The 18,713-nt window shown below is 43.3% G+C and overlaps 2 protein-coding genes across 2 annotated transcripts in view; both read left to right on the forward strand.

The window, feature by feature from the left end:
* The window catches only part of npdc1 (neural proliferation, differentiation and control, 1), a 38,998-nt gene extending 32,664 nt beyond the window's left edge, over nt 1-6,334 (forward strand). The window contains 7 exon segments of the mRNA NM_001173856.1: nt 45-137; nt 340-543; nt 773-839; nt 1,434-1,518; nt 4,052-4,131; nt 4,335-4,434; nt 4,563-6,334. Coding sequence (NP_001167327.1) covers nt 45-137; nt 340-543; nt 773-839; nt 1,434-1,518; nt 4,052-4,131; nt 4,335-4,434; nt 4,563-4,634 — 701 coding nt within the window. The 3' untranslated portion in view covers nt 4,635-6,334.
* Nucleotides 6,335-15,260: 8,926 nt separating this feature from the next.
* On the forward strand, nt 15,261-18,041 carry pou5f3 (POU domain, class 5, transcription factor 3). The gene is made up of 5 exons (XM_014128359.2): nt 15,261-16,030; nt 16,171-16,282; nt 16,519-16,649; nt 17,241-17,405; nt 17,649-18,041. Exons 1-5 carry the CDS (start codon nt 15,275-15,277, stop codon nt 17,892-17,894), a joined length of 1,410 nt encoding a protein of 469 aa, XP_013983834.2. The 5' UTR covers nt 15,261-15,274; the 3' UTR covers nt 17,895-18,041.
* The last annotated feature ends 672 nt before the right edge of the window (nt 18,042-18,713 follow it).

Genomic DNA, 18,713 nt, shown 5'->3' on the forward strand with positions numbered 1-18,713 from the left:
GTTCACACGGACTCAGTTATATCTTCCCCTGTCTTTCTCCTCAGGTAAAGTGACATCCTTCTCTGATCTAGATGAAGAGATTGACTTCCTTCACTCTGTCATTGCCAAACAGGAAGTGTCTGAGGTCAAACAATCAGGTGAGCCTTACATTCTGTATGCATTTCTGTGCATTTTTATTCTTTTCTATTTTTAGTCACTTTTCTATAGATGCGTGTCGCTACATCAAACATTATCTACACCACAATAATATTAATGTCTCTTTCACTCTCTCTCTCTCTCTCTCTTAATCCTTTAATCTCTCTCTCTCTTAATCTTTCAATCTCTCTCTTTCGCTCCCAGACACCCACTCCAAGGCAGCTAGGATTCAGACAGAGGCTCCCAGAATGAGAGGCCAGGTCCAACCCTCGGCGGGGCAGCCCAACACCACCCAGCCCTCCACCCAGACCCCCCAGCCTGCCACCGGGGCTCTGGGGAGGGTTAGAGCGGGAGGACCTGATGGCCTCATAGCCGTCCCATACACCTCCAAGGACAGCCTCCTCGTCAGTAAGTGGCTTTATGAGTTGAAAGTAGAGACATGTTTATGATGTAAGAGCAGCATGGAGCACCCAGGCCAGCCCTACTAAACCGCCTTAGTATGATGCAAATATACAGAACTATTTATAAAGGATTAAAAGTGATTCAATTTCATCTGCAGTCACACATCATTTCTCATCCTTTTATGTGTAACTTGCGTTCACTCTATCATTTTCTCTGTTTGTGTCCACCTCTGCAGTTATGATCTCTGTGTGTGTCATCGTTGGCGCCGCCGGCCTGATCTTGGCTACAGTTTTCTGGGTCAGGTAAGACATCAGACAATACCATTCTAGTTACAGATGCACTACAATATATATGATAATCGTATTGCTCAATTTGACAACTAAGATGTGCTAGACGCCATTGTTTTACTGGCAAGTGTTGTTGTTGGAGCATGTTAGATTTCCTTTTCAGAATATTTTATGAAGGGCTCCCGAGTGGAGCTGCGGTCTAAGGCACTGCATCTCAGGCGTCACTACAGATCCTGGCTCGATCCTGGGCTGTATCACAACCGGCCGTGATTGGGAGTCCTATAGGACGGCGCACAATAGGCCCAGCGTCGTCTGGGTTAGGGGAGGGTTTGGCCGGGTTAGGCCTTCATTGTAAAATAAGAATTTGTTCTTAACTGACTTTCCTAGTTAAATAAATGTTAAAATAAATTGGCAACCTATTCCCTATAGTGCACTACATTTGACCAGGACCCATAAGGCTCTGGTCAAAAGAATTGCATTATATAGGGAATAGGTTGCCATTGGGACAAATCCTTAGTCCATAATGCAGTTGCTTTGGGATATTTTGCATACTGTTCTTTCTCCAGTCTCTCCATTTCTAATGTCCCAGAAAAATGTTGCCCCCTACAGGTTGCAGAAGGAATCCCATCTGGCCCAGAAGGTAGATTACCCTGCATTTGGAAGCCATGGGAATGGAACAGTCAACAGGACTTCAGTAAGTACATTGTCCTTTATGGGGAACCATACATCCAAAATACTAATATAGTTACCATGGCTTGCATGAGATTTGTGCCACAAATGCTAAAAGGTTAGCATTTGGAAACAATGCCACGGAAACTAAACCAAAGCATGTATTGCTCTGATACTTTGTCCATAGACTGCTTACAGGGTAAGGGTCCAGATTGACTTAGATAGTAGTGAGTGCATACATTGTCATACTTTTTTGTTTGTACTGGTCCCCCTCGAGAATTAAACCCAGAAACTTGGCATTGCATGCTCTACCAACTAAACCACACAGGCCACATCCTGTTTTAAGGTCACATGATGAAATCTTACTAAAATTGCCTAGTCTCTTACACATATACAGTATATATATACACTGTGCTTTCAGAAAGTTTTCAGACCCCTTCCCCTTTTCCACAACTGGTTTTTAGACATTTTTGCAAATGTATTAAAAATTGTTAACAGAAATACCTTATTGACCCTTTGATATGAGACTTGAAACTGAGCTCAGGTGCATCCTGTTTCCATTGATCATCCTTGATGTTTCTACAACTTGATTGGAGTCCACCTGTGGTACATTCAATTGATTGGACATGATTTGGAAAGTCACACACCTGTCTATATAAGGTCCCACAGTTGACAATGCATGTCAGAGCAAAAACCAAGCAACGATGTCGAAGGAATTGTCCGTAGAGCTCCGAGACAGGATTGTGTCGAGGCACAGATCTGGGGAAGGGTACCAAAAACATTCTGCAGCATTGAAGGTCCCCAAGAACACAGTGGCCTCCATCATTCTTAAATGGAAGACGTTTGGAACCACCAAGCCTCTTCCTAGAGTTGGCTGCCTGGCCAATATGAGCAATCGGGGGTGAAAGGCCTTGGTCAGGGAGGTGACCAAGAACCTGATGGTCACTCTGACAGAGTTCCTCTGTGGTGATGGGAGAACCTTCCAGAAGGACAACCATCTCTGCAGCACTCCACCAATCAGGCTTTTACGGTACAGTGGCTGACGGAAGCCACTCCTCAGTAAAAGGTACATGACAGCCCGCTTGGCATTTGCCAAAAGGCACCTAAAGGACTCTCAGACCATGAGAAACAAGATTCTCTGGTCTGATGAAACCAAGATTGAACTTTTTGGCCTGAATTCCAAGCGTCACATCTGGAGGAAACCTGGAAACATCCCTACGATTAAGCATAGTGGTGGCAGCATCATACTGTGAGGATGTTTTTCAGCGGCAGGGACTGGGAGACTTGTCAGGATAGAGGGAAAGATGAACGGAGCAAAGTACAGAAAGATCTGTGATGAAAACCTGCTCCAGAGCGCTCAGAACCTCAGACTGGGGGCGAAAGTTCACCTTCCAACAGGAAAACGACCGTAAGCACACAGCCAAGACAACGCAGGAGTGGCTTGGGACAAGTCTCAATGTCCTTGAGTGGCCCAGCCAGAGCTTCAGAGGATCTGCAGAGAAGAATGGGAGAAACTCCCCAAATACAGGTGTGCCAAGTTTGTAGCGTCATACCCAAGAAGACTCGAGGCTGTAATCGCTGACAAGGGTGCTTCAACAAAGTACTGATTAAAGGGTCTGAGTACTTATGTAAATGTAATATTTACGTTTATTTTATTTATACATTTGCTAACATTTCTAAAAACTTGTTTTTACTTTGCATTATGGGGTATTGTGTGTACATTGATGAGGGGGAAAAAACTATTTAATACCTTTTTAGAATAAGGCTGTAACATAGCAAAATGTGGAAAAGGTGAAGGGGTCTGAATACTTTTCGAAAGCACTGTATACATTACCAGTCGAAAGTTTGGACACCTACTCATTCCAGGGTTTTTCTTTATTTTGACTTTTTCTACATCGTAGAATAATAGTGAAGACATCAAACTATTAAATAAACACATATAGAATCATGTAGTAACCAAAAAATTGTTAAACAAATCAAAATACATTTTATGTTCTTCAAAGTAGCCACCCATTGCATTGATAGCAGCTTTGCACACTCTTGGCATTCTCTCAACCAGCTTCATGAGGTAGTCACCTGGAATGCATTTCAATTAATAGGTGTGCCTTGTTAAAAGTTATTTTGTGGAATTTCTTTCCTTCTTAATGCGTTTGAGACAATTAGTTGTGTTGTGACAAGGTAGGGTTGGTATACAGAAGATAGCCCTATTTGGTAAAAGACCAACTCCATATTATGGCAAGAACAGCTCAAATAAGCAAAGAGAAACGACAGTCCATCATTACTTTGAGACATGAAGGTCAGTCAATCCGGAAAAGGGCTCATCAGGCTCAGGCTGCGTCAGGCTTGAACTTTCATGCGATCAAAGCTCTAATCAAATCCAGACATATATACTGTAAAGCATATACAGTATATGCTTGAGAATGACACTTCCAGTTTTGGCGGGAAATACCGGGTTACCCAGGCAGGAAAGTGATTATTTCTTGGAATGGAACATTTTGTAAAATACTGGGGAAATATTCAACCCTTTTTTTCTTGTGCCTCTTCCCTTTTCTTTTCAGTCGGGGGATAAGAAGTTGGCCCAGAGTGCTCAGATGTACCACTACCAGCATCAGAAACAGCAGATGCTGTCCATGGAAAAGTGAGCTCTACTCCTCCTCCTGCCCCTTTCAATCTCTCTCTCTTTCCTTCTTTCTTTCTTTTTCTCTTTCTCTCTCTTTTCTCTCTCTTTCCTTGTCTATCTCCTTCTCTCCCTTTCTCTCTCTCTCGACATCTCCCACAATTCAGTTCCATTGAAATATGAATAAACACACATTCATCCTGGTGCATTCTGCTGTTTCTCAGTCATAAATCGGAACCGAAGGTCGCTGACTCAGAAGTCACATCAGATGAGGAGGAAGTGGACGGAGACTTCACTGTGTACGAGTGCCCTGGACTGGCACCGGTGGGTCTGCTACGACACACACGCACATAACATATGCACACAAATTATTGATTAATACACACTATTTACAATGATGATAACTTTGTTTGTGTTAGACTTTTAACAGCAATGTTTTTGTTTCATTGCAGACTGGAGAGATGGAAGTGAAGAATCCTTTGTTTAACGACTCTACCCTACACTACCAGGGGAATCTCAAGTGAAACCAATAGATTTTCATGCCCACACACACACACACACACACACACACACACACACACCATTTCTTTTACTCTGGAAAAAGAGCACCTGAACTCTCCAATCTCAGAACTGGATGGGCTTATATAAGAGGAAATGAAGAGGCAGGAGGTTGACAGATGTGTGGAACTCAACATGTATGTCTCTAATGGCACCCTTACACCCTATATAGTGCACTACTTTTGACCAGAACCCTATGGGTCCATGTCAAAAGTAGTGCACTACATTGGGTATAGGGTGCTATTTGGGATGTAGACAACCTTCCTGTATCCTAGGACTTTTTCACTAGTGGGGTGTTTCTATCATACAAAAGGCCTAGTCCCCTATACTTTCCAGTAAAAGACAGTGTTCCTTTTGAATATAATTTGTTGTTTCATGTCTTTGCACCGTTCCTTGGTCTTTTAAGCTTGTTTGTAATTTAATCTCACAACGAGAACATTACTATGGGAAACAAATGTTTACATTGCCAAAGCAAATGAAATAGACAACAAACTAAAGCGAAATAAACAAGGAAAAGACAATCAGAAATGAACAGTAAACATTACTCACAAAAGTTTTTAAAGAATATAGACATTTCAAATGTTATATTATTGGCACAGTGTTGTAACAATGTCCAAGTAATTGAAGTATGGAAGGGAAAATAAATAAACAGATATATATAGGTTGTATTTACAATGGTGTTTGTGCTCCACTTGTTGCCCTTTTCTTGTGGCAACAGGTCACAAATCTTACTGATGCGGTGTCACACTGTGTGGTATTTCACCTAATAGATATGGGCGTTTTGTCAAGATTGGATTTGTTTTCAAATTCTTTCTGGGTCTGTGTAATCAGAGGAGGGTAGAAAATGCAGCTTGGTTTCTCTCTCTCTTAGAATCAGTGTTTCAATTGCTCGCCTTTGTAATGTCCATTGTTATCTCCCAAAGTATGTTTGAATGTGGTACAATGACCTAACATATAGCACGTAGAACACACATATGTGCAGATACATACACACATCAATTCACAATATAACAGTCCCTTACTCTATTAGCAATGCATAGCTAGTAGCTAACCCCATATGATTATACTGTAGATACTGGTACACATAAAGGGTTTTTCATGAAATGTGCTTGGCATTTGGCTAAGGAGCAAGAGGAACACAAGGGGACACTGTCATGATATACTGTGATATAATCTTTTAAGTACTATTTTATGGATGCAAAAAATGTATGTCACATATTTGTGATGTCTGTCTATTCTTATCTTCCAAAAACAGGGTTTAGGATGAAGTTCTTGTCATTTGGTGTAGCAAATTTTAACTTGTTAAATCATTATTGTAGATTTAAGAAAGTATATTGGAAAATGTAGTACCAGGTGATTTCTCATGCGTGGTTTGATTCCGACATGTTTGAATATGATAATGACTTTGATTCGACCTCCTATGTGTAACTGGAGGAGACATGTAAATTGATATGTCCACACTTGTATGAATGTCTGTAGGATTGACGATCGGTGGTGGATGTCACTATCTAGTATTGTTTCTCTCTTTTATCCCTGTTAGTTCCCACCCTGGTGTTGCAAAATGTGCATAGAAAGAGTGAAACTGTTCACTTTTATATATTTGTACATGCAGGCCTAGCATCTGAATTAAACGTTTTTACCACAAGTGAAGCTTGCAAAAGGACAATGCGTAGTATGCATCTCTGTCTCGATATCTTTCTCTCTCTCACTCCTCTCCTGTCTCCTCTCTCTTGCTCACTCTCTGTCTCTCTCTATCCAATTCAATTCAAAGGGCTTCATTGGCATGGGAACATATGTTTACGTTGCCTAAGCAAGTGAAATAGATAATAAACAAAAGTGAAACAAACAAAAAGTTTACACTCACAAACGTTCTAAAGGAATAGAGACATTTCAAATGTCATTATGGCTATATACAGTGTTGTAATGATGTGCACCTCTCTCTCTCTCTCCTCCCTACTCTCTCTCTTTCCCTCTTCGGTATCTCCCTCTCTCTCTGTCATCCCCCTCCCTCCATCTCCCTTCTCTCTCTCTCCACCCTCTGTTTCTCTCGCCCTCCTCTCTCAATTCGATTCAAAGGGCTTTATTGGCATGGAAACGGTATGTTTACGTTGCCAAAGCAAGTGAAATAGATAATAAACAATCAAACATTAATTAAAATTACAATCACAAACGTTTCAAAGGAATAGAGGCATTCCAAATGTCATATTATGGCTATGTACCGTGTTATAACGATGTGTAAATAGGTAAATTACAAAAGGGAAAATAAATAAACATAAATATGGGTTGTATGTACAATGGTGTTTGTTCTTCACTGGTTGCCCTTTTCTTTTGACAATAGGTCACAAATATTGCTGCTGTTATGACAAACTGTGGTATTTCACCCAGTAGAAATAGTGGGTTTTTAGTTTTTTTTTTTTTATTGACATTACATCCTTCTTTTACACCTGTGGCTCATATCCATCATGAACTACACAGACACTTATAGTCATCTAGCTCTATTCATTTACATTTTTTTTCTCCAATTTATTGTAAACTGATCAACTTCCTTTCTGATGAAAGTAATGCAGTTATGAGTACGCACGCCAGATTCCACGGTGTTGAGTCATAAAGTATATCAGTGATAAACCCATCACACCCATTCACTCCTCTCTCTCTCTCTCTCTCTCTCTCTCTCTCTCTCTCTTTCCTTCTCTCAATTTCAATTCAAGGGGCTTTATTGGCATGGAAAACATATGTTTACACTGGCAAAGCAAGTGAAATGGATAAACAAAAGTGAAATAAACAAAAAGTGAACAAAACATTTTACACTCAGACAAGTTCCAAAAGAATAAAGACATTTAAATGTCATATTATGTCTATAAACCGTGTTGCAACGATGTGCAAATAGTTAAAGTACAAAAGGGAAAATAAATAAACATATATTGGTTGTATTTATAATGGTGTTTGTTCTTCACTGGTTGCCTTTGTAACCGATGTGAAATGGCTAGTTAGTTAGCGGCGGTGGGCGCTAATAGCATTTCAATCAGTGACGTCACTCGCTCTGAGACTTGAAGTAGGGTTTCCCCTTGCGGGGCCGCGGCTTTTGTGGCGAGATGGGTAACGATGCTTCGTGGGTGTCAGTTGTTGATGTGTGCAAGGGTCCCTGGTTCGAGCCCGGGTTGGGGTGAAGAGAGGGACGGAACCTACACTGTTGCACCTTTTTCTTGGTAAATCTCGCTGCTGTTATGGCACACTGTGGTATTTCACCCAATAGAATTGGATTTGTTTTGGAATTCTTTCTGGGTCTGTGGGAAAAATGTGTCTCTAATATGGTCATACATTTGGCAGGAGGTTAGGAAGTGCAGCTCAGTTTCTACCTCATTTTGTGGGCAGTGTGCACATAGCCTGTCTTCTCTTGAGAGCCAGGTCTGCTTACGGCGGCCTCTCTCAATAGCAAGGCCATGCTCACTGAGTCTGTACATAGTCAAAGCTTTCCTTCATTATTTGTTGTTTTATGTTGTACACTGAGGATGTTTTTGCAGAATTCTGCATGCAGAGTCTCAATTTGGTGTTTGTCCCATTTTTGTAATTCTTGGTTGGCATGGGACCCCAGACCTCAACCATAAAGGGCAATGGGTTCTATAACTGATTCAAGTATTTTTAGCCAGATCCTAATTGGTATGTTGAATTTTATGTTCCTTTTGATGGCGTAAAAGGCCCTTCTTGCCTTGTCTCTCAGATCGTTCACAGCTTTGTGGAAGTTGTGGTGCTGATGTTTAGGTCAAGGTACAGTGCCTTGCAAAAGTATTCTTCCCCATTGCCGTTTTTCCTATTTTGTTGCATTACAACCTGTAATTAAAATGGATGTTTATTTGGATTTCATGTAATGGACATACACGAAATAGTCCAAATTGGTGAAGGGAAATGAAAAAAAATGACTTGTTTTAAAAAAATATTAAAAACTGGAGAAGTGGTGCATGCATATGTATTCACCCTGTGTGCAATCTAAGTGTCCCATGATTTGTCACATGATCTCAGTACATATACACCTGTTCTGAAAGGCCCCCGAGTCTGCAACACCACTAAGCAAGGGGCACCGCCAAGCAAGTGGCACCATGAAGACCAAGGAGCTCTCCAAACAGGTCAGGGACAAAGTTGTAGAGAAGTACAGATCAGAGTTAGGTTATTAAAAAAATCTGACATTTTTTACGTCCCAAGGAGCACCATTATTAAAACATTTAAAAAATATGGCACCACAGCAAACAAACCTGCCAAGAGAAGGCCGCCCACCAAAACTCACGGATCAGGCAAGGAGGACATTAATCAGAGAGGCAACAAAGAGACCAAAGATAACCCTGAAGGAGCTGCAAAGCTCCACAGCAGAGATTGGAGTATCTGTCCATAGGACCACTTTAAAATAAAAAAATAAGCAAACACATTTGGTGTTCGCCAAAAGGCATGTGGGAGACTCCCCAAACATATGGAAGAAGGTACTCTGGTCTGGTCAGATGAGACTAAATTTGGCTTTTTGGCCATCAAGGAAAATGCTATATCTGGCGCAAACCCAACACCTCTCATCAGCCCGGGAACAACATCCCCACAGTGAAGCATGGTGGTGGCACCATCATGCTGTGTGGATGTTTTTCATCGGCAGGGACTGGGAAGCTGGTCAGAATTGAAAGAATGATGGATGGCACTAAATGCAGGGAAAGTCTTGAGGGAAACCTGTTTCAGTCTTCCAGAGATTTGAGACTGAGATTTGAGACTGGAGGTCCACCTTCCAGCAGGACAATGACCCTATGCATACTGCTAAAGCATCACTCAAGTGGTTTAAGGGAAAACATTTAAATGTTTTGGAATGGCCTAGTCAAAGCCCAGACCTCAATCCAATTGAGAATCTGTGGTATGACTTAAAGATTGCTGTACACCAACAGAGCCCATCCAAACTTGAAGGAGCCTGAGCAGTTTTGCCTTGAAGAATGGGGGGAAATCCCAGTGGCTAGATGTGCCAAGCTTATAGAGACATACCCCAAGAGACTTGCAGTTGTAATTGCTGCAAAAGGTGGCTTTACAAAGTATTGACTTGGGGGGTGAATAGTTATGCAAGCTGAAGTTTTCTGTGTTTTTGTCTTATTTGTTTGTTTCACAAAAATATTTTGCAGCTTCAAAGTGGTAGGCATGTTGTGTAAATCAAATGATACAAATCCCCCCAAAATAAATTTTCATTCCAGGTTGTAAGGCAACAAAATAGGAAAAATGCCAAGGGGGTGAATACTTTCGCAGGCCACTGTAGGTATGTTTTTTTGTGTGCTCTAGGGCAAGATCAAATAAGCACAATATATTTTTTTCTCACAGATTTGCTGAGGGAGATGAGGGTGGCTATGATCCTGTGCTTCAGCAGACAACCTCCAGCAGCATGTGTGCATTTACTCAATGTGTTTTTATAGTATGTGTTGGTCTTATTGAATTTCTATTTGTGGTCCTGGCAACTGGACCTTTTTTGTAACACCATTATTTTTTGTCTTACTGAGATTTACTGATCTAGGTTCTGCTGAAGGCCCTCCTTGGTTGGAGACAGAACCACCAGTTCATCAGCAAAAAGTAGACACTTGCCTTCTAGTAGGGTGAGGCCGGGAGCTGCAGACTGTTCTAGTGCCATCACCAATTTGTTGATATATGTTGAACAGGGTGGGGCTTAAGCTGCATCAGCGTTTTTTGCCAATTTTAACTGCACACTTGTACATGGATTTTGTACATGGATTTTATAATGTTATAATGTTATAATGTCGCCTATGGGCACAAACCCACCGTCACTGGACTAGACAGGACTGAGAAAAAAGTGCTCTTTACTGACAAGTCACAGTTTTGTCTCACCAGGGGTGATGGTCCAATTCGCGTTTATCGTCGAAGGAATGAGTGTTACATCGAGGCCTGTACTCTGGAGCGGGATCGATTTGGAGGTGGAGGGTCCGTCATGGTCTGAGGCGGAGAGTCACAGCATCATCGGACTGAGCTTGTTGTCATTGCAGGCAATCTCAACACTGCGTTACAGGGAAGACATCCTCCTCCCTCATGTGGTACCCTTCCTGCAGGCTTATCCTGACATGACCCTCCAGCATGACAATGCCACCAGCCATACTGCTTATTCTGTGCATGATTTCCTGCATGACAGGAATGTCAGTGTTCTGCCATGGCCAGCAAAGACCCTGGATCACAGTCCCATTGAGCACATCAGGGACCTGTTGGATCGGAGGGTGAGGGCTAGGGCCATTCCACCCAGAAATGTCCGGGAACTTGCAGATGCCTCGGTGGAAGAGTGGGGTAACATCTCACAGCAAGAACTGGCAAATCTGGTGCAGTCCATGAGGAGGAGATGCACTGCTGTACTTAATGCAGCTGGTGGCCACACCAGATACTGACTGTTACTTTTGATTCTGACCCCTGGGGCGTGGGAACCGGACAGACCAGCTGAGGCAGGGGAGCCTGGTGATCCAGCTGAGGCATGAGAGCCTGGCAATCCAGTGAAGGCATGAAAGCCTGACAAGCTGGCTGTAGCAGGGGAGCCTGCCGATGACTCTTTGTGGTGTTTGTTTAGTGTGTTCCAATTTTCCCAGAAGTGGTTAGATTCTATGGAATCTTTAATTACATTGCTTTTTCATTTATTTATTTTTTTACCTTTATTTAACTAGGCAAGTCAGTTAAGAACAAATTCTTATTTTCGATGACAGCCTAGGAACAGTGGCAACGCTCTAACTACTAGGCTACCTGCCGCCCCATTGTGCTGATTTCTGATGTGCTGTTCCTTCTTTTTCCATAGTGTATTTCTGTATTGTTTTAGTGATTCACCATAGTGAAGGCGTAGGTCTCTATGTTCTTGGTTGGATAAGTCTCTCAATATCTTTCTTAGGTTTTTACATTCTTCATCTAACCATTTGTCATTGTTGATAACACATTGTTGTGTGTGTGTGTGTGTGTGTGTGTGTGTGTGTGTGTGTGTGTGTGTGTGTGTGTGTGTGTGTGTGTGTGTGTGTGTGTGTGTGTGTGTGTGTGTGTGTGTGTGTGTGTGTGTGCGTGCGAACATGCATGCAAGCGGTTGTGTGTGGGGAGGGGAGGGGATGGATGGCTCTTGTAACTGTCCTCATTGAGCTGCCTCCCGAGGGCCGTTAAAGCCCATTGTCCTCGTGGACGGTGGTAGGGAGGCAGCTATTGGTCAACTGCTGAAAGTTTGCGATGGGTGGAGGGATGGTGGTTTGTCAAAGGCAGGGCCGTTAGGGAGAAAATCAAAAAGCCATCAGTCTTGTTTGTGGGGGAAGGTAGGCGGCAGGGGGGAGGTGGGGGAGACTGTGGAGTAAAACTGGGAGCTTACTATGGGTGCTATAGGGAGAAGGCTCAGGAAAAACTCCAAGGCCTAGTTGTTGTATATAGGCTATAACTAAGGGTTATTCCTGGTCAGGAAAAACTCCTGGCCTGAATAAGAAGTTATGTGTATATACAGTACCTATACACCAGCCCCCTGTGATGGCTTGGTGCACAGTGACCTCTCAGTCACTTGTTTCTGGGCAAGCCAATCTGTATGGGGCGGCAGGTAGCCTAGCGGTTAACATTGGGCCAGTAACTGAAAGGTCGTTGGTTTGAATCCCCAAGGTGAAAAATCTATCAATGTGTCCTTGAGCAAGGCACTTAACCCTAGTTGCTCTAAATAAGACCGTCTGCTAAATGACAAAAATGTATGAATTCTCTCCACTGATGGAGTCAGAAGGAGACGATGGCAATATAAACAAATATTCAAGCCAAACTAAATTATTATGGCAATGAACTTAAAGCATATTGGTTTAAATGGTTGAAACCAGGCTGCACCGTTATAGTCCTCTGTCTCTCTCAGTCACCCTGGATGGGTTATTGGTGAGTGGTGACTGTGTGTCTGAACTACATTGTTTACACACACAGATATGTGTGACTCTCCCTCACACCTCCTTATGGCTGATAATGGTTACTTTCATTTAGAATACACTGTAGTACAGGGAGCTTATTTGGACATGGTGCTAGACAGACTTGATATGTCTGAGTTGTCTCTGTGAGTGTTGAACTGTACAGTACCATTAACCATCTTTACAGCTTTGACTTTTGGCTAATCCCTGAGCACCCTCCCTCCCCCTCACTGTACCTCTTACCCCGTCCCACTTTCTCCCTAAGTGTCAACGTTTAGCATGACAATTCCCTCCCAAGTCCATGGCACAGGACAATGCCAGTATCTGGAGTTTGATGTCTTTTAAGCCTTTCACTGGCTCCTGTTGCCTCCAAGGTCCCCTCTCCCTGGCTTTGTAATGGGGCGAGATGGGGAGAACGAGAGACCTGGTTCAATCTGCCGGGTCAGTGTGTTTGAAGGTGGATAGGTTGGATAGAGAAGGGAAATAGAAAATTGAAACAAAAACGATGATAATACATGCTATGCCATAACTGCCAAAACTCTCGTGCCACATCAACCACACACCCCATCAAATACTTCACTCTCTGGACTGTGGCTTGAGCGAAACCTTGGAGAGTGTTTGTTTCAGGGAAGGGGGTGGGTGTGTGTGGGGCGGAATCAAAGGGCTGCGACTTATTGTTCGTGTCTGTAAAGAAGTTAATGGTCGCGCCATCGCTACTCCGGGTCTGAAAGCCGCGGGGTGCCTCCGGGCCAAGTCGCACAATGACACCCCCACTCCTTCCCGTGGTGCGTCTTCCTGCCACAATCTGTACCAACGACTCGCTCTGGGGGCGCGCATCTGTATCGGTGCGACGGCTCTCCACTATTTTCAATACACCAATCAAGGCTATAGTATAAGTTCACCTGGATGCTTTTAGTTGTTTTATGAATATCCTTTGCGTTGTCTTGATTTTCTATGGGCAAAAATTGGCTTGTGTGTGTAAATTGTGCGTAAAGTTGTCACTCTTGGGCGAAGTTCAACCATTATGTGAATCATTCGTTTAGAGTTAATTGTCTACTTTGAAATGTCGTAAGACTGCTTCTAATTTATAGACTCACTGACCCCCCCCCCCCCCCGAAACACAAGTCATTCTCAGTTTATCTCAGATATCCATGTAATTGCGCCATCACATTATAGGCTTTGTCTCTCAGCCAAAACGATGGTCCAGATATTGTAAGATTAGACAAAACATGAATCAAATGATTTAGCAGTTAACTTCACTAGGCCTTTATCAAAGATAGACACATAACGCATGAGGGTCACTTAAGGCCAGTGTGTTGTGTGTAGAAGCCTAAAGCTCAAAGAAAATGCGTTTAGAGTCAGTTATAATTTCCAATAAAAAAAAATATATATAGAGATTCTCCTTCAACGATTTTATTGACATTTTATTTCAGAACCATGTAAAACTCAAGTGAAAATAGATAGGCCTATGCTATTTTGAGATTTTGATCGAATGGGATTCCTCTTTCAGACTAGTAAAATAGTTAACCAATAGCTAATAAGCTACCCGGACTATCTTCATGGACCCTTTCTGCAATAACTCCTGTGACTCATCACATATGGTGCTGTTACTGTTTATCATCCTGTTGGCTAGTCATCGTTACTCATTCTGTATTTATTCCTACTGTTATCATTTTTCTATTTTGTTTTTCTCTCTGCGTTGTTGGGAACGCCCGTAAATAAGCATTTCACTATTAGTCTACACCTGTTGTTTGCGAAGCATGTGACAAATACACAAATAACATTTTATTTTTAGGTTATAGGCTAAGAAAAATCCATATAGGCCTACTAATCTTTCTATATTGCTTGATATTCTCATATAAAATAGATAAACTGTGAGTGAAGAATGACAATTGAGCATGATCAGCAAGGTTCCCAAGACGTTTTTGAATTAAATGTGATTGTTGATTTGATCACAATTTGACCTATACATTCTTTCTAATGAGTAATAGTCAAAATCTTTAATTCTGCTGTTTAAATGCATCTGGTCGCATGTATATCAAGGAAAGCTCGTTAAGGTGAAGTATTTAAACAAAGTCCGCACAATGCTCCATGCATATTAGATACTCTAGATACAGTCACTGAATATCCTACTGATTAGTAATGTAAACATACTAAATGGATCCACATTGAATCCGTGAATTATATATAGCCTAACTTTTTCCAAGATCATTTCCTTTAATTGCTTACAGGAGTTTTGCATACCTGCGCTTGCATTATTTACATGTTATCTCAGGAAGAGGAATAGTCGATATTTAGTCGTTAAATAAAAAAAGATTCTCCAAAGTCTCGAATGGGAAAGCACGCCCACTATTTTAACACATTGAATGAAATAAAATAATCAAGTTCATTCACAAATTTACCATCAGCTGTGCGTGATTGTCTCTGGCGGCCAATGGGAGGCGAGGCAATTAACATCGCAACCTCCAGCGCCAGATGATTCAAAAAAACCTCTGGAGCTGGAGTGTTTGTTGTGAGACGGGCATTTGAGTTTGAAGGTGAAGTAGGTGGTGGTGAACTCGAAATTCAATGGACTACAGTTGATGGGTATCTCGCACATAGGCAACACACTGCTTGCATTTCTGAAAAGGTTCATTTCGAAACGGCAAGCGTCATTGAATATCACCCGAACTTTTACTAAGACGATCAAACCGAGGAGAATGTCGGAGCGACCCCAAAGCCCTACTTCGGAGTGCAACAGCCGGCCTGATGACTTCAGCCGGGCCATGTACGCCCAGGCCTTGAGTCAAGAGGGGTTTGGAGGAGCGTCGCTCCAGATCCCACACGGCGTTCTACAACATCATAGTCTTCTCTTCAACAAGGCCGCATATAATGGGATGCCTCCAACAACCAATCAAACACTTTTGCCGTTCCCACCGGGCGCTGGTGACTATAGGGCCTCCGACTTGCAAGCCGGTGACTTTTGCCAACCCAAACACTGGTGTCCTATCGCCGCTCCGGAGTACACCGGCCAAGTAGCAGGGGTCGCAGCGCCTACCCACCTCACAAACCTGAGGCCACCTAACACCGAAACCAGGGAACAAGTCAAGATGTCCGAAATAAAGCTTGAGAAGGATGCCAATGACGAGTATGGGCAAAAGATTCAACATTATCCAACTCCACCTTCCTCTGCTGTAGCTCACGGGGTTTACTACTCGACCCCATGGAATTCGTCGTTTTGGCCCGGCTTTCCCCACATCACGGCTGCGAACACCAATACTCAAAACCTCAATTCCATACCCTCAACATCGTCTTCATCGTCCCCATCTCTCTCGCCCTCACCCCCCAGTAACGGGTTACCCGGGGTCACGTTCTTCAACGGGAGCGCAAGCCAAACTGCCCAAGCGCCGCAAGCGCAAACCTCTACCCGGAGCAGTGGTTCCTCCAGCGGTGGGTGCAGTGACTCGGAGGAAGAGGTGAGTCAAAACGGGCCTATGTACTGTTATCCGATAGTCATTGTACTATTATGCGTTTACCCTGCAAGTTGTCTTTTCTTTCAAAGAGAGCGTTATTGTGAAATGTTTCCTAATGTCGTTAGTAATTTTGCCTCTAACAGGAGAACCTTTCGACTGAGGAGCTGGAACAGTTTGCCAAGGAGCTGAAGCACAAGCGTATAACTCTGGGTTTCACACAAGCAGATGTAGGCCTGGCCCTAGGCAACCTTTATGGTGAGTTTTCCTGCTGTGTTAAATACTATCCATACATAACCTTTCCCTTCTGGCCATTGAGTTGGTGTATGTGGTGAATGCAATTCTTTGCCTTCTGAACTTGCTGAGTGTCTCATTAAATTGACTTAGACTACAGTTTCCTCAGAAAATGTGCTGAGGCAATATTTATTTCCTTCACTGCATCTACTGTAGTTGCAGTGACATCAACTACCGATGACAACTTGTTCTCTGTTTAGGCAAGATGTTCAGCCAGACTACAATTTGCCGCTTTGAAGCGCTCCAGCTTAGCTTCAAGAACATGTGCAAGCTGAAGCCCCTGCTCCGCAGATGGCTGAATGAGGCTGAGACCTCGGACAACCCCCAAGATGTGAGTATGTTGGTTGTAGTTTAGAAACCCATCTGCTAAAGAGAGGGGTCATGTTTGTGGAGTGTAGGATGCCATCTTGAGAATAGAAAATGAATACAATTCCATGAGCAACCAAGGTAATATTTATTAGACAATGTTCACCATCACTAGCGGTTCTGGGGGGGGCAGTGCCCCTGTGACAACAATTTTGGACCCCCTTGTGGCCCCCCTAAATGTGGAGTGTGAAATAATTTGTACATAACTCATTTTTGCTATCGTTCATCCGTTATTACCCAGTGGCAACGCGGAACACTAATTTAACCCACACATTTTCTAGAGGGGCGGCTTTAGGCGGAGCACAACAGTATCGTACCACATGCAAAACGATATGACAACAATGTCTAATCTAACTGGCCCCTCTAACAGTACAACTGGCCCCAGCTTGGCCCCCCCAGTTGAAATGGTCTAGAACCGCCACTGTTAACCGTTAAATGGCGCAAAAGCTGAATAGGTAAGGGGAGGTTGGGGGACGCCATAGTATTACCACCTCTGGAATGGACCAAAGCACACTGCAATGTCCCAGTCTAAATGTAAGTTCATGTTTGTTCCCAGATGTACAAGATCGAGCGGGTATTTGTGGACACCAGGAAGAGGAAGCGGAGGACCAGTCTCGAGGGATCGGTGCGCACGGCTCTGGAGTCCTACTTTGTCAAGTGTCCCAAACCGAACACCCAGGAGATCACACACATTGCTGATGACCTGTGTCTGGAGAGAGATGTGAGTTCCCATACAGCTGGCCATCACGTACTGCCTTTTACTTCCTCAACCCTGTATGGCTTTAAAGTTCCTCTTACATGACATGGTGCCTAAATGTATTTATGGCAAATGCCTTCTTGCTTGTGTTGCCATGGTTTGAATCTTAGTGCTGTTAACTTCTGACCATGTCAAGTTCCGTATTTGTAATATAAGAGGTGTGGAAATACTTTTTGGTTAGCATGTGACTTATGTTGTGTTTGGCAGGTGGTGCGTGTGTGGTTCTGTAACCGCAGACAGAAGGGCAAGCGCCTGGCCCTCCCCTTCGATGAGGAGTGTGAAGGACAGTACTATGAGCAGAGCCTCCCTCCCCCGCACATGGCTCACGCACCCCTCCCTGGGCAGGGGTACTCTCTCTCCGGGGGCCCCACCTTCTACATGCCCCCCCTCCAGAGGCCAGATGTCTTTAAGCAGGCCCTGCACCCTGGACTGGTGGGTCACCTGACAAGCTAAACCGGTTCCAGTTCTCCAAACCAGCCCTGGCCATATGGCCACCTCTTCTCTTCCCCACCCAACATGGCTACCTCTCTTTAGTCCTCCAGTCCCGACCCAACATGTTGTCCTCCATATGCAGTTCGAACACACCCTAGTCCCTCTGGACCACGGAGAGAAAGTCAAGTGAGCGGGGGCTTGTAGGCCAGTAAAGAAATGGCTCAAAGCTGGAACTTCCTGGTGTCTTTGTAAGGCCAGGGAATCTTGATACTGCCTTTTGTCTCTTTGCTTCATGTTGACTTTTCTTCGGTTGTGCCTTGCCTCCCACCCAGTTCAGCTGCGAGTCATCGGCACAACTGTCGACGCCCCAGCCAGCATCATGACTATTTTAAGGGATGGGGAGGGTTTGCTCATCGGCTCTGAATCCGGTATGAGATGGCTTTGCACAAAGTTGTGGTTTTGTTGAGTCTGACTTTTTTTTTTTTTTTTCTTTAGCTTGAATATCTTTGTTCTGTCTTATCCTCCATCGGTTAGCTATTTTCAGGTGACAGTTGTCTTATCTAGAGTTTCTATAAGTATTTTTTTGTCTTCTTCTTCAGGAGTACTTTCATAGTGGAAGTATGTCAGTTTACTTGTCTTGCTGAGAATTCTGGTATATTTTGTTACCCATGAATGTCTTTTTCATCTGTTGCACACTGACTAACTTAAGTGATTTTATTATTTTAAAACTGGAACCGTAGTTCATGTTGCACCAAGGGGACAAACGGCAGGATGTCTGTCGAGTGGGGCATTGATTACTGCCCCTCAACCAGTGTTTCTTGTTAACGTGATCGTCAGTGA

This window comes from Salmo salar, chromosome ssa11 (assembly GCF_905237065.1).
Source record: "Salmo salar chromosome ssa11, Ssal_v3.1, whole genome shotgun sequence".
NCBI classification, from domain to species: domain Eukaryota; kingdom Metazoa; phylum Chordata; class Actinopteri; order Salmoniformes; family Salmonidae; genus Salmo; species Salmo salar.